General features: G+C 51.1%; 1 protein-coding gene across 1 annotated transcript in view; it reads left to right on the top strand.

Annotated features, from left to right (window-relative positions):
- Positions 1-437: 437 nt before the first annotated feature.
- Positions 438-14,758, top strand: part of LOC125326561 (GDNF family receptor alpha-4) — a 70,084-nt gene continuing 55,763 nt past the window's right edge. Inside the window, exon 1 of the mRNA XM_048304947.1 lies at positions 438-564. Within this exon, the coding sequence (XP_048160904.1) occupies positions 525-564 (40 nt within the window). The 5' untranslated portion in view covers positions 438-524. The remainder of the gene's footprint in view (positions 565-14,758) is intronic.

Below are 14,758 nucleotides of genomic sequence, written 5' to 3'. Positions count from 1 at the left end.
GCCCCTCCCCAAGGGCCGCGGCGGGGCGGGGGCGGCCCGGGAAGGCGGCGAGGCTGCCCCGGCGCTCGGGCACGGCGGAGGTGCGGCCGCCGCAAGTTTTGCTGCTGAGAGAGGAGGGAGAAAACAAAACATAAAAACACACCACAAGAGAAAGAAACCACAGCAACAACAACAAAAAAAGAGATAATAATAAGAAAGGAAAATTAAATAATTAATACGCATAAAATAATTTTTTAAATCACGGGAACGGCCTCTCCACGGAGGATGGGGCGGAGGGCGGCCGGGAGCCCGCGGTGCCCGGCGCGGCTGCGGGCATGACCCGGGGCCGGAGCGGGGCCGGGCCGGCCGTGTGAGCGCTCGGGCCGGGGGGCCGGGCCGGGGCGCGGGGCCGCCTCCCTCCCTCCCGCCCTGCCCAGCCCTCCGCGCATCCTCCGGCACCGCCGAGCCGCGCCGAGCCGCGCCGGGCCGGGCCGGGGGTCCGAGCCGAGCCCAGTCGGTGGGGCCGAGCCGTGCCGAGCGGTAGGATGAGGGGCATCCTCTGCTTCTGCACCCTGATCCTCCTGGGTGAGTAGCGCGGCGCGGGGGGAGCGGGGGCACAACTTTCTGCCGGGCTCGGTTGCGGGGGTATTTCGGCCACCCCCGGGCAGGGGGGGTCTCCGCTCCCCGGCGCTCCGGGAGCAGTGAGGAGCCCTGGGGTGGCATCACCGAGGCCAGGTTGGACGGGCTTGGAGCAGCCCGGGCTTGTGGAAGGTGTCGCTGCCCGTGGCAGGGGGGGTTGGAACGAGATGATGATGAAGGTCCTTTCCAACCCAGACCATTCCGTGACTCCGTGATCATCAGCTTTCTGTTGCCTCCTCTGGTCTGGACCCAAGCGCTGGGCTCTCTGCTGCTGTCATTTCGGATAGTCGTGTTTGCCGCGGAAATGCCCAAATTTACCGCGAATTAAGGCACTTCTGTCTGGGGAAGAGGAGCTTGGAGGGACTGCGTTGGGGAGGGGGGAGGCAGATTCTGCCCAGCGCCGGGAATCCCCCGGCGATGCTGAGGCTGGAAAATGTCGGGGTTTGGGGCAGGTGTGTGCGGGGTGGCAGCCCCAGCTGTGCCGCTGCGTTGTGCAGCTCCGAGCCCCGTGTCCTGAGCCCCGACCCGAGCCGCGTGTGTGTCTGTGTGCGCTCGGGGGTTCCTGCCGCACGTTTCCTCACACCCCCCAGAACTCGGCTGTCCTCAGGGCTTTGTTCTTGCGCTGGGAGCAGGGAGTAAGGACCCCAGATGTTTCCCCTATCCCTGTGGAGCTCTAAAGGCAGCCCTCGTCCACTGGCGTGGTTGGGAGACTCTGTCCCCGTGTCCGCGGGGATGCGGGCTGCAGCTCCCGTGCTTTGAGCATCCCGCTCGCATCCCCTTTCGGCTCAGCTCGGAGCGGACGCTTCTCCTGCGCGTAATTCCCGGGGCCTCCCGCGTCCCTGGGAAGAAGGAGCCGTGGGTGAAGGGACTACAGCCCCCGGCAGCGGCTGGGAACTGCTGGGTGCCACGCCGGCTCCTCCCCTTGGGGTATTTTGTCCCCTCCCTGTGCTCCGCTGAGGCAGCAAACCCAACATTGAGCCTGTGTTTAAATAGACCAGGAAAGGCTGTGGGGAGGCTGGGAATAGGATGCGCCTGTTCTCTTCGGGTGGCCACTGGAGGAGGAAAAGGTCTTGGGATGACTGGAAGTGTCTGGGACATCGTGGATCGCCCGGCACTTGCTCCCTGCACGCCCCGCATCCCGCTGGGAGCCCCGCGCCTGGGCAAGACCGAGTGGGTTCTTCCCGCGGCGGGGAGGCTCTGCCGGAGCTCAGGTGACTCCTCTTGCCGGCTCTCCCTGTCACTAGATGTCAGCAGCAGCAACTCTTCCAAGTCCCCAAGGGGGCGGGGGGGGGGGGGCGCATTCGACCCCCCCACCCAACAGGGACCATCTTCAGCCACGGAGTGCTTTGCTCCAGGGGCTTGGAGTGCACTGGGACCCGACATGCCCCAGGCTGGGCTGGCTGCTGCCTCAGAGGGGCAGGAGCTGTGCCCTGGGCTGGGGGTGGTCTCAGCCTCCCTCAGAGCTGCAGTTTTTCCTGTAAGGATCACGGGGACTCTGGGTGGGAGTCCAGGATCCGTTTTCCAAGCGGTTCCAGTTGGCTGGCTCATTGATTGACTGCCTGATTGACTGACCGGTGGCCTGATTGATTTCTCTAGAGAAAGTGGACTTACAGAAAAGAGCAAATGGCCAGTCCTCCACTGTCAGCAGTGCCACTGGGAATAGGGGACAGGTGCTAAGGATACACTTGTCACCTCTGGTCCAAGCCAGAGCAAAGCCATCAGCTCCTACTCACCCTTGGCCTTCTGATCCCAGGGTCTCCAGAGGGACCTTTTCACCCCTGAACCGGCATTTGACCCCTGCAGACACAGCACCACCCCAGCAGATGCTACTGGACACCCTCAGCCTCTTCTCTAGATATTTTTGGGATGGTTTTGTTATGGATGGACATTTAGATGTGCCTGAGGGATGCCCTGCCGGGATCCAGGGTGCAAGGCTGGGGAGGGCAGGCACGAGCCTGGCAATTCCCGGCTTCATCCACACCGGCTGTGCACCAGGTGGGCTGCAGTGCGAGTGCCTTGCTTTTGGTGTGTCCCCCTCTGTCGTTCTTGCGATGATCCTGGCTGGACGAGGCAGTTCTTGGTGAGATCAGGGCTCTCCACGGTGGGACTAGGCAGTGTCGCCATTGTCCAGCCTGGATGGAGAGCTCCTGCTGCCGCTTCGTTCCCAGCTTCCTGCTGGCCACAGGGTGGTCACACTGGGTGACCCAGAGCAGCCAACTCGCAGAATTTAACAGTGCTTTTATTTTCCTCAGCTGCTTCTCAGCCAGATCAGCTCCCTGACCTGTCTCCCCAGCAGCCACGTTGATGGCAGTGCGAGGACAGAATGGGAGCACACAGTTCCACCCCTGAAGACAGGGACATGGCTTTGGGGAAGTTCATTGCTGCTGTAGTGTTCCCTGATATTTACTTGAATTTGTGGCATTGGCAGAAATCCCACTCACGGGACAGTGGTGAGGCATTCAGGAAGACTTTATGGCAAATCAAGGCTCTAGAAAGCACCGATATAGCTAAATATAAAGAGTATAATTCATTTCACAAGGACACTGGGTTACACCTGTAACCAGCTCCCAAAGAACTGCCCAGATCTCAGAGGACACATCAGTCCCTGCACTAACCAAATACCAATTAAAGGATGAGAATGAAATGCTGGGCACAGCTGAAAGCAGGAGTTTGCTTTGAAATCCCCCTGGGCCCCAGAGTCGGTCCCGGGCCCCTGCGGTGGAGGGCAGGATCCCCAGATGGCACCGGGGCCCTTTGCTGCCAACCACGGCCGCCAGTTTCCCGGCGCTCGCTCCTCTCCAGAATTCCTGGCGTATGTTTCCCACAGGCTCTTCACAGATGCAGTCAAACACGAGATCGTCTGGCGGATTTTCACCTGGTTTGGGAACTCAGATCCCAGTGGAAAAGCAAAAAAAATCTCTTGAAAAATGCATCTGTGTGTGAGAGAGGGACGCACTCCTTAAATTTGTGGCTTTGTCAGTTCTGACAGGAGCAATCCGTTATTTGCATCAATAGGAATGTGATATTTATGTCTCTCTGTGGTGGTGCAGAGGAGAAATAAAACTTCTCCCTCAACAGGCTGCCCTCGAACGCTGTGCAAATTCCTCCGCAAGGATCTTACCACACCCAGAAAATGTTTTTTCCAGAGCTCTGGAGCCTTAAATAGTAATTATTGCTGGATAAAAATTAGTACTACTTAAGGCTAATAATTAGTGTGAATTACTGTGAATAGCATTTTATTTTGCTTTTGGAGACAGAAATGTCTTCCCTGCTCTCTTGACAGTTTTCACAGATGATTTCTATTGTGCCTGAAATTCCCTTCATCATTTTCACACAAGACTTGTTCATTTTTATAACTTTCCACCTGGTCATTTTAAAACGTGACTTCTAATGTCTCTAAAGTTTGCCACCTTTTGATAAAAATACCTTGCTACCAAGATATCCATGATTTCTTTTTCCCTCTAGTGGACTTTATATTCCTTTTGCTTCCTTAAAAAATGTATAAATGACCTCTTTCTTCTCAACCCAAAAGCAAGAGAGGCAAATTGAAAGGTAGTTCTCCTGCTAAAAGAATTTTTTCAGAAGAGCACATTTCGTTGAAAAAATTAAAAGGAACGGAACTATGAAAAGCTTGTTCCCGTCAATCTTCAGTTCAGTACAGCTCCCTTGTTTTAAAAGCATCTGTCAAAGTCCCCTCTGGTAACACCTCCTGGCAGTGAACTTCATGCCTGGACGGGCTGATGGTGGGAGCTGTGATAGTGGCTGAGGGACGAGGGCTGGGAAGACGTTTCCACCTCCTGGTGTGACTGCCTTCATCTCTCTGGTCCATCCCAGCTGTAAAGGTTCAGACAGGGCTGTGCTGCACTGGATTCCTGTGGAAGCAGAGTGGAACCTCGTGGCTGAGAGGATGAGCCTGAAGAGGTGGATGGGAGTGGAACCATGCACGGATGTTTTGTCCTGCAGAGGGAAAGGGAGAAAAGCTGAGTTTGTGTGACTGGGCAGGGAGTGTGTCCAAGAGGGGTTGTGGTGATGGGGGACAAGGACCCAGGACTGTCTTACACAGGGCAAGAAGGGTTTCCAGAGGTGAAGCCACCATTTATTCTGGGCAAGGAGAAGCTGGGAAAGCCACAAGAAAGAAAAAGGAGTCTGCAGGAAGGTCACATCACATGTGAATGACCCGTGAGTCACTCAGGATCTGGGTCTGATACCAAGTGGTGCCACAGCTGGCTCTGGCTGATCTGCAGCGAGGGTGGTGGGTGTAAAGAGAGGTTGTTATCCTCAGGGATATTTCCAAGCATCTCCCTGCATCTTACCAGTGAGGTGGTCAATGCCCCGTCTCTGGAAACATTCCAGATGAGGCTGGATCCGAGCAATCTGAGTAGCAGTGGAGTCCCCATCCCTGTTGGGATTTCAGAGCTGTGTGGATGTGGCCCTTGGGGACATGGGATGGGGTGGCCCTGGAGGTGCTGGGGAATGGTTGAACTCAGTGGTCTTCTCCAATTTAGAGGGCTTTTCCAATTTAAATTATTCTTTGATTCTATTTTTCTCTTTCTGTCCAAATCCATCTGGAAAGCAGTTTGCATGAAAGATGCTGTAAAAACAGTTGTGCTGTGGGTTTGATTTTTAGAATCCAACTGGAAAATCCTGTCTGTGATACCTGTCCCCACTGAGTGCTCTGGCAGAGTTACTGCAGCACTCCCCGCACTGCTGCTGACATATGGCTCGGAGAGCGCTTTGACACACACGTGCAGCAGCTGGCTTTTGAGGAGGAAGGAATGGAACAGATTTTTCCGTGCATCTTCCAAAAGGAGGATCCAATTGCTCATCTTTCAAACATCTCCAAGCTCAGCCATCTATTCGTTACCCCCGAGGGGATGGCAGTCCACTTTGGGATGGGAGTTTAAACAGGTCCAGATGCTAATGGGCTGGGAGTTAAGACTTGATAAACTGGTGCGTTTTTCCTCCTCACTTTGTGTTACTTGTACAGTGAAAAAAAAGGCCAAGTGCATAATTTGGGTTAAAACTCACCTGCGGTGCTGCTGTCTGAGCTGCAGGGCTGTCACTGACTGCCCGAAGCACACGCTGCTGCTCACGGGTGTTCAGATCTCCTCTGCCTCCGGGGACTTGAGCCACTGATGGCTGCAAACCGAGGGAGGAGTAGAAGCGCCCATGGGATGAGTTCAACTCTCCAGATAGTCAGCAACAGGAGCAACTGTGGGAGTCCCTGCGTGATTTCAGGTCTCTGGAGCCTCAGAACTGAACTGGACCCAGCAAATGCTCGGGACAGGTCCTGGGAGAGCTCCAGGGTGCCTTAAGAGGTGGTGAATTGAACTCAATCTCTGCAAAATAATCAGGCTTTGCTTCAAGCTTTGCATCAAATGAGGCTGGCTGGTGCCTCCCGGGAAATCCCATCCTCCTCCATTAATCAGAGCAAAGGAAATACGGGGCAGCTACAGCCTCGTGGGAAGGGAGCCTTCACTTGGAAGATGGCTGTGAATTTTTGTTTTGAGCAAACACAGTGTCTGGGCCACCACTCGTGTAGAGTTCATGTGGTCCTGTCCGTGAGAATTTTACATAAACAGTCAAATCAATCATAAAGGGGTTTGAATTTCTCAATTCATCTTTTGCTGTTGCAGCCTTTATTGAACGCTTTGCTCTTTTCTTTTCCTCCTGCTGCCCAAACTGGACCCCCCAGAAGTGTCACCTCCACCTTCTTTTACTGTTGCAGCCTTTATTGAGCACTTTATTTCTCCCTCCTGCTGCTCTAATTGGATCCCCCAAAGGCATCACCCCCACCACGGTTATAACTTTAATGTCATTCTGTCCCTTGCTCATTCTAGTGGAAGGTGTCCCTGCCCATGGCAGGGGTGGAACAGGATGAGCTTTAAGGTCCCTTCCAAACCAAACCGTTCCATGACTCCGTGGCTGTGTGCTCTGCATCCCCCACAGCTGGTGTCTGGGATCTGCACTCCAGCTCCAAAGTGTTGGCTGTAGATGGAATGATTTGTCTGGCAGCCAACCCGTCCCCCCCTTGGTCAAAGTTGCTCCAGTAAGAAAATCCGGGAGGAAACTCACAGCTCCTCAGTCACCTGTGTCTGACTTTGGATAAACGAGTTTTCCTATCAGAGTACCTATTTCTCCTGATACTTCAGCTTCCCTGCGTGTGAGGAGCGATAAGCTGCCTGTGACAGCCTCCCAGTGATCTCAGATATCCTGACTCAGTTCCCTGCAGCCTGGAGAGAGAGGTAGCACTTGTCTCCTGCAGCACTGTGCATTTTTCCCTTTGTTGCTGCTGGTGTTTGCCTTTGATGTTTGGTGTGTACAGCCCAAGGCACCTTAAAAACCTGTCACAAGGCTCGAGGCGGCAGAACCCCCCCGGAGCCTTCTGTAATGAAGGCTGCAGGTGAGGACATCGTGTTTGCTGTCTGTTAATGGAGAGGAGAGTGACCCTGCATGCTGAATTATCAGCCAGGGCTTGGAATGAATCAAAGGCATTTGACCTGTTTGTGTAAGCCCCAGACAAGGCTGAGTGTGCTGAAGTGTTTCCTCTGCTTGGTGAGGAATTCACTCCTCCTTGCAAGGTTAGTTGATTTGACACGAGTTACAGCAATTTCACGGTACATTTTTTCCCCCCTTCCAAGACATTTGTTTTGTTTCTTCCCCTTGGTAAGAGAACATAACCCAGCGAGGTTGCTTGAGAGACAAATTGCTCACCTTGGGCTGCCTGTCACAGCCGCATCATCCCTCGGAGAGGGAGCACAGAGCTTCCCTTCCCATGTGGGAAAAGTGCTCAGGGGGTCGTGGTGCCCGGAAAAACCTTCAAGGTAACGTGAAGGAGGTGTCTCCACAAGGAGCTGGAATGAGGACGAGGTCGAGCTGTGTGTTGGGAATGTAATATGTTCAGAACAGACGGTGCTGCAGCTCTTACACCTCACCCTCCAGCACCCCAAATTTGGCCAAGGCTGTGGGCTCACACCTTCTGTCTGCTGCCTGGTGGGGAATCACTGCAGGAGAGACTGAAGTAGTTGGACTCTGTGATCTCAGAGGTCTTTTCTAATCTAAAAGATTCTATGATTCTATTAATAAGAGCTTTGATTTCAGATTACTTAAAGGAAGAAGAGCCAGTCCCCTTAGGGGGCTGATGGGATCAGTGCAGGACTTGTCAGGCTTTGGAGAATTAGCAAACCTTAAAACAAAAGTGCTGCCCTGTGGAGCTCCTCAAAAGTGCTCGGGTGCCCCATTCCCTGAGAATATGCTGGTTTTCCCTGTCTAATTAGAAATCTTGTCTCCTTTTTGTGATTACTTGGAATGTTAAAAGGAAATGTCCTGAGATGAGAAACCTCCTCTGGGACAGAGCCTTAGAGACTGTCCTGCTGTTTTGGGAACTTTGCTAAACTTGCAGTGCAAGACTTCTCTGTCAGGGCCAGAAGTTTTGGGAAGGGAACAGTGGAGAAGGTTCTGAGCAGATTCTGGTCCGGAGATGGGAAGTGGAAGAGAAGAGGCTCCTGAGGTGTTGGACAGAAGATGCAGATGAAGCTTCCCATGATAACAGGGAATTCAGGCGTTGGAAGGAGGAAAGTGCAGGACTGCAAAGGTCTGAGGTCCATTCTCTGGTTCCAGGGAAGCCCTAAGGGCTAGATTTTCCTTCTGCAAAAGGTGATGTGATTCTCTGCAGGTGAAGTGACAGCTTGGGGAGCCATCCGTCAGCGTGGAGTGTGGACACACATCCCAGGAAAAGCAGTGCCAGAGTTACCACCCTCCTGGGACTAATGCAAGGAAATTTATCTCCCTCTCCTGGTATTGCTTCATTCTCCCTCCCAACAGACCAGCCACAGCAATCCTTAATGTGTGCTGGAAAGCCTGTTAGTAATTAAGTAGCTGACTCCAGGGGGTCCAGATCTCTAATTGAGTTTCTCAGATGCTATCGCATTACCAGTAAGTTTTGATCATAATGGAAGGGCTGGAGCGAAAAACAAACTAACAAACACGAATTAAAAAGGCCCAAATACCAAAAAGAAACCCAGTGAACTCCCCCAGAAGTGTTTAATCTGCAGGTTGAATGCTGACCCATGGGACGAGGAATTGCAGCGTCTGTTTCTGGTCTCTCAGGTTTTGGATAATGATGTAAATTCACTGCATCCACGTGTAGAAAAAGGGTAGTTTTAAAGTAGGGAAATTCTTGTGAGGCAGAGCCAGGAGACAGCGCTGTGTTTGACCTGGCATATTTGTGTTTGTGGGAAGCAGCAAACTCCAAGCTGGGATCAGAATTTCTGAGCAGCCTATGAGGAACAATGTGGCTTTTAGCAGCGCCTGCCCGAGCATACGACCCACTGAGCTCGTGCTTTGTGCTCGGGCCGGAGCCAAGTTCAGGTGAGGAGTGTGCTCTGAAAACCTGCCCGTGCACAGGGATCAGGGATCCTGCCTTGCACCGGGACTGGGGATGTGCCCTGCTGGAGGGCTGGAGTCAGCCGGGTGCCACAGAGGGGGAGCAGCCGTGGAGTGCAGCACATAAAAGCCTCTGAGCAAAGAGCAAGCTGGAAAACAGAAGCTCATTTCCCAGAAAAATATTGGGCTTTTGGTACAATTTGACTTTCGAACAACAGTGACAGATCAGGAATAGTAAAATTTGAAATAAAAGATAGCAAGTGGAAAATAAAATGCTTATTAAGTATAATTCCAGGGGAAGAAAAATGAGGACTAAAATGAAGCTGCAGATGTTTCTCTTTTGTTTTATCTGCCTTTATTAAGAAAACAGAAAATGGTCTTCCTGGAGGACCCTGGACAGGAAGAGAAATGGAACTTGTTTCTCACTTGTCCACTGCCCACACACCAGACAGGGAATGGTCCCAGCTGGCTGCAGGAAATGGGTTTCATCCCACCTGGTTTTCACCTGGTCTTCTGAACTTTTCCTTTCAATTGTGGAGAGAGGTTGAGGGGCCTGGAGGGACACTGGCCCTCTCTGCAGATTGGTGTTATCTCCAAGGACTACAAAGCCAATTATGGTGACAATTTTAGCTCTTTCCTTGATCAGTGAGATGAGCCCAACCTAAGCCACCAAGTTCTCGTGTCCTCCAAGGAAGCAGCTGATGCTAGAGGCAGAAGTCAAGGACCCATCATTTCAATTGATACAACTAAAAAAATGAAAGATAAAAAAAACGAGATTAAAACATTATTTTGTGTTTTGTTTTCCTACTTACAAACCCCAAATTTTCCCAGGGAACATATTTTTCCATGGTTAAAAGAGAAAGAAAGAAATCCAGTGAGAAATTTCTGACTGTTTCACAGACCTGTTGGCTCTGGTCCCAATGGTGGTTGGAACTATGGGGAGTTGTTGAACTATGGTGACTCTTCTGGTGGTCACAGAGGCCACTCAGAGCCCAGGAGCGCTTGGAGCCATGGGAATTTGCTTGTCCCACCTGTTAAAATCCCTGAAGAGGTTTTGGCCGTGGCCAACAAGTCCCGTCCTGGGCATTGGTCCCAAGCCAAGGACCATTCCCAGTCGGCGTGTGAGTGGTTGCTCTGCTTTGCAGGGGAGGAGAGTTTGACAGCCTGAGTGAGGCAGGTGTGGGTCATTTGGACCAGCACCTTGAGTTTCCTTGATTAAGGAAGCGAAGCAGGACACTGAGACCACGCTGTCGCTCCCAGGCACTGTCCTTTGCTCAGACAGCTCCCAGATACTGCTGGACAAACATGTTTCAGTTCAATCTCCTTCAAGCCCCTACATTCATCTTCCTTTCTGCTGCTTCCAGCTCAGAAGGCAGAACACTCACAATGACACGAGATAATACAAAACGAATGGTGGCACTGGCTGATTTATCGGGAGCAGATGAATCTGGCTGTTCGGTGCACGGAGGTGTGAAGCCCACAGGCACACGGGCCCAGCCGGAGGCCAGGCTGTGTGTATGCAGGATAAGGCCGTCAGAAGCTCCCTGCAGAGCCTGTATCAGCCCCGGAGTGTCCTCTCCAAAAGGCACAGCCCTGCTTGGCTTGCCATTGCAGCAAGCATGACCTCTAAGAGAAGGCACGTGAGAGATGCCTGGGGGTGCTTGGTTTATCCAGAGCTGAAGAGGGGAGAAAGACACAGGAGAGAACATGATCTCACTCTATAAATACCTTCAAGGTAACAGTGCAAGGGAAGGAAGAGGATTAGTCACACTGCTGTAAGACAGGGAGGGGAGGAGAGAGAGCAACAGCATGAAGCAGTGAAGGAAAAAGTTTTGAGTATTAGGAGTGAAATGTTTAGGCTATTTTTCTCATTTGTAATGGAAAAAGAAATTGCAGGGTCTCAGTTTGAGTTCTGCTTGAAGCTTGATGAAATTTTTTCAGGAGAGTTGTGAGTCATAGGCATGAGGAGTAACTGGTGCATCGCTGTGTAGGATCTGCAGGTCCTGGGTGCATCCACGAGCTAAACAAGGGGCCAGTGTGGCCTTTGAGACGGCAACAGTGTTCCAGGCAGAGGGTCACCCTGCTGCCTGGAACACTTGGAGTCAAGGGCTGGCCAAAGTTCTTTCACTTTCCCTTTTACCCAATATATCCCAAATACATGTTGAGGATACCATGGGAAGATGGTGCTGCTCAGCCCAAGGTCTCAATGGCCATTTGATGGTGGAGCTGGGAGTGGCTCCGTGTTGGATGATGAGCCTGGGCAAGCCCTGCGCTCTGCCGGTTGTTACGTGGTGATGAGCTGGCTCCTCGTCTCCACTAGAACAGTCTCAGTGCCTTAGATCCAGCATCACCTTCTGCACCTCCCAGGCCCTCTCTGCTCCGAGGACAGGAGAACTCCTGCCCTCAGAGCTGGCCCTGTTCTCCCTGGAGCGGAGGTGAGCAAGGCAGGAGTTTGGAGGTAACCTCCCTGAGGGGTTGGCTCCAAGTCAGGCTTGGACAATCACTCCTATTATCACCTTCCATTCTGCTGGGACTCAAAAGTAAATGTTTTCAAAAGAATATGGGTTGCTGCTGCCAAGATTTTTCCCCATGTCCTCAAGTAAGTGCCAAGAACTCCGCCTTCTCATAACAAATCAACTGGCCAAATGTAGGTGTCCCTGGAGAAAACCCTTCAGGCTGCTAAGAATTAACAAATTGATTCAACTAAAGATGAACAATTTAATTATGTTGTTCTTCCAACTGTGTTTTCCTGGGAAAATGAATCTTGTGTATGTCAGTCTGTCCACCCCCACTAGTTTTTAAGCCCCCTGGGCAAATTAGACAGAATCGTACATTCATGGAATGGTTTGGATTGGAAGGGATCTAAAAGCTCATCTCCTTCCACCTCCTGCCACAGGCAGGGACACCTTCCACCACACCAGGTTGCTCCAAGCCCCATCCAACCTGACCTTGTTTGATAAGAAGTTCCAGAAGAAGTTCAGATCCCACAGGCTTTGGAAGAGGGAATGAGCTCCGAGTACTGCCCACTGTGGGAAGAGTTAGTTCAGAGCAGAAAAGGAGATTTAGAAATCCAGCTCCTTTCATAGTGCTGCTTATTTTGTCCCAGGTAAGTATTTTTTTCTTAGGAGTGTGGGTGACTTGTTGCAGGAACTCCCCAGGTTGTATTTTCTTGCTGTGGTGTCACCTTGAACATACCAAGAATGTGTGAGAATCGCTCAGGGGAAGCAGGTGACTGTTGGTGATGAAGGGAATTGGGGAAAGAATAAGCTGGTCCTCAGGTAGAACCTCCCGGGGTTTGAGTCCATCTCAGTGGACAAAGCCTGGACAACAGGGAACAAACACCTGGCTGTACCACGGCTTCTCGGCAGCCCCATCCCCCGGGTCAGCGCCAGCTGCGGCTCCTCCCGCGCCTCCCTCGTGCTGCTGGGCTCCGGTGGGACGCAGGGACACAGCTTTGTCCATCCCACCATGGACATGTTGGGTGGCAGAGGGTGGTGGCAGGGCAGCAGTGGTGGAGAACTGTTGACTCCAGTAGCTCCTGTGACATTTGCACAGGGAAGGGACAGGGATTGAATGAATTGCCCGGTGCTTTCTCTGCTTCTCTGCATTTGATTTGTGTGCACCTGTCTGAACCTCACTGCCCCTTCCCTTCGTTCCTTGTCCTGCTGCCCCACAGATCCAGGGGCTGATCCAGAGAGCAGAGCTTCTGCTCTGCCCCTTTGTGTGTCATACAGAAATCATGGAGTAATAGATCAGAAGGGAAAAAGGGTGAAAGAGAAGGAGGGAAAAAGATGTTCCTTCATGGTGGTTTTGTTTTCTAACAATGTTGACATTATGTGGAGTAACCGAGTATAAAATCTGCCTATCGTTTGGGAGCTGGTATGCAGGGAAGATGTTATTATCCCAGCCTTTTATGCCTCTTTACTCTGTCTGGATCAGAGGAGATAAATGTGTAGATAGGAGCCTCAGCTCCTGTCTTTATTTAAGCTGTCAGGTACTGCAACGTTATTTTATGATGATTGTTATAGAAAGCCTCCACAAAGAGATATATGTTTCTATATTCCCCCTTGTTTCCTATTTTAATCTATGATTTAATAATAAAAGAGATGTATTTCCCTTTATTATTTTTATTTGTAGTGTTAGTGCATCTCGTTTACTCTTATTTTTCAAATAAACATTCACAGTCACAAAGCACTTAAAATACGCACATAATCAATCTTCTCTGTTCTCTTTTGGGCTCCCTTTTGACTATTATTGCAGTCATACTTTAATTTACACACATTAATGCCAAAGCCTCTTTAGTATAAAGCACGTTCCCGATGGGGACGCAGTGGGGACACGCACACGAACACACGGCCATCGTCCCCTCAGCCACACTCCCGCACCCACATGGCTCACATGGCTCAGGTCAGGCACAGCTACACACGAAACGAGGCCACAGCCACTTCTGTTGAGGTGGAATAGTCCGCAGAGCTAGGAACAGGTTGTCCAGAGAAGCTGTGGCTGCCCCATCCCTACGGCCGGACGGGGCTGGGAGCACACAGTGGGAGGTGTCCCTGCCCATGGCAGGGGTGGCACTGGATGGGCTTTAGGGTCCCTTCCAACCCAACCATTTTGTGATATTCAATGATTCTATTATATTATTAACAGATTCTGGGATTAAATTACCCATCAAGGCTTGTACAATACCTTCCAAAATATTGAGGTATGTTCATTGTATCAGGGAATTGAGCTTCCCATGGGTTTCTGGGAGAGTTGGGTACCAGAGAAGGAGGTGAATCTGTGGGCCTTAAACCAGATATCTACTGTACATCTAGATTTTGGGTGAGTTTGCTCGAGTTGAGCTCATCACCATGATTTCTCTGCTGCTTGCTCTCCCTAAGGCCTGTGGCCTTCTATACTTGAAGCATCCGTGCAGATCGCAGCCATTGGCTCCAGAAAGCACCACAGGAATGACCATGGCTGAAGCCAGCAAAGGGCTCATGAGCTGGTGGGTTAAACAAAGGTCATTGAAAACATCTCATCCCACTTCTTCCTCTGCAAATATGTGTCTCTCAGTCCTCTGTAGAGACTTAGAATCCTTTGTCTTTTGGGGGAAAGTATCTGCCTTCTGTTCTGTTTTTATTTGGAGATTTGAAATTATGTCATAGCCTTTGCAGACCTAATGATGTTCCACAGGCAGAAACCCGGCAGCATGGGGAACAGCACTTTGATTGACGTGAGGATGGGCTGTGTGACCAGACCCATCTCCTACGGTGCCCTATGACCACGTGCTGTGCAAATGTCCTCCTGGGGAGCCTGGTAACAACAGCTGTTTGAACAATTTCCAAGCAGGAACTTGGCACCACTCCAGATTAAAAATACAGACAATTAGTGGAAGTACTTTCAGTCTCAATTATTTCCCTCTTATGGCAGAAAAAGCATCTGTGGAAAACTGGACAGTTTCTTTCCAAATGTGTTGAAATTGTGTCCAAAGGGAACATGAGGGAATCCCAGAACTGGCTCAACATCTCTTACCCCTGCCCATCTGAACCCTGTGCCAGGCAGTACCCACCTCTGTCCAGCATTTTCTCAAGTCCTGGCTCTAGGAACTGTAGTAGGAGTTACAAGGGTTGTCTGCAACATTTTTACTCTATTTAGTTTAAACCCAGTCACTAACATCCAAATCACAGAAATTTAGAAAAAAGTTAGGAACAATGAACAGCTATAGAAATTTTTCCTTCTGCTCCCAGGCTGAAACTTCCAAGAGAAAAAA

Source organism: Corvus hawaiiensis, chromosome 5, assembly GCF_020740725.1.
Source record: "Corvus hawaiiensis isolate bCorHaw1 chromosome 5, bCorHaw1.pri.cur, whole genome shotgun sequence".
NCBI classification, from domain to species: domain Eukaryota; kingdom Metazoa; phylum Chordata; class Aves; order Passeriformes; family Corvidae; genus Corvus; species Corvus hawaiiensis.
Note: the sequence above shows the minus strand (reverse complement) of the source record. Positions and strands in the feature narration are given on the sequence as shown.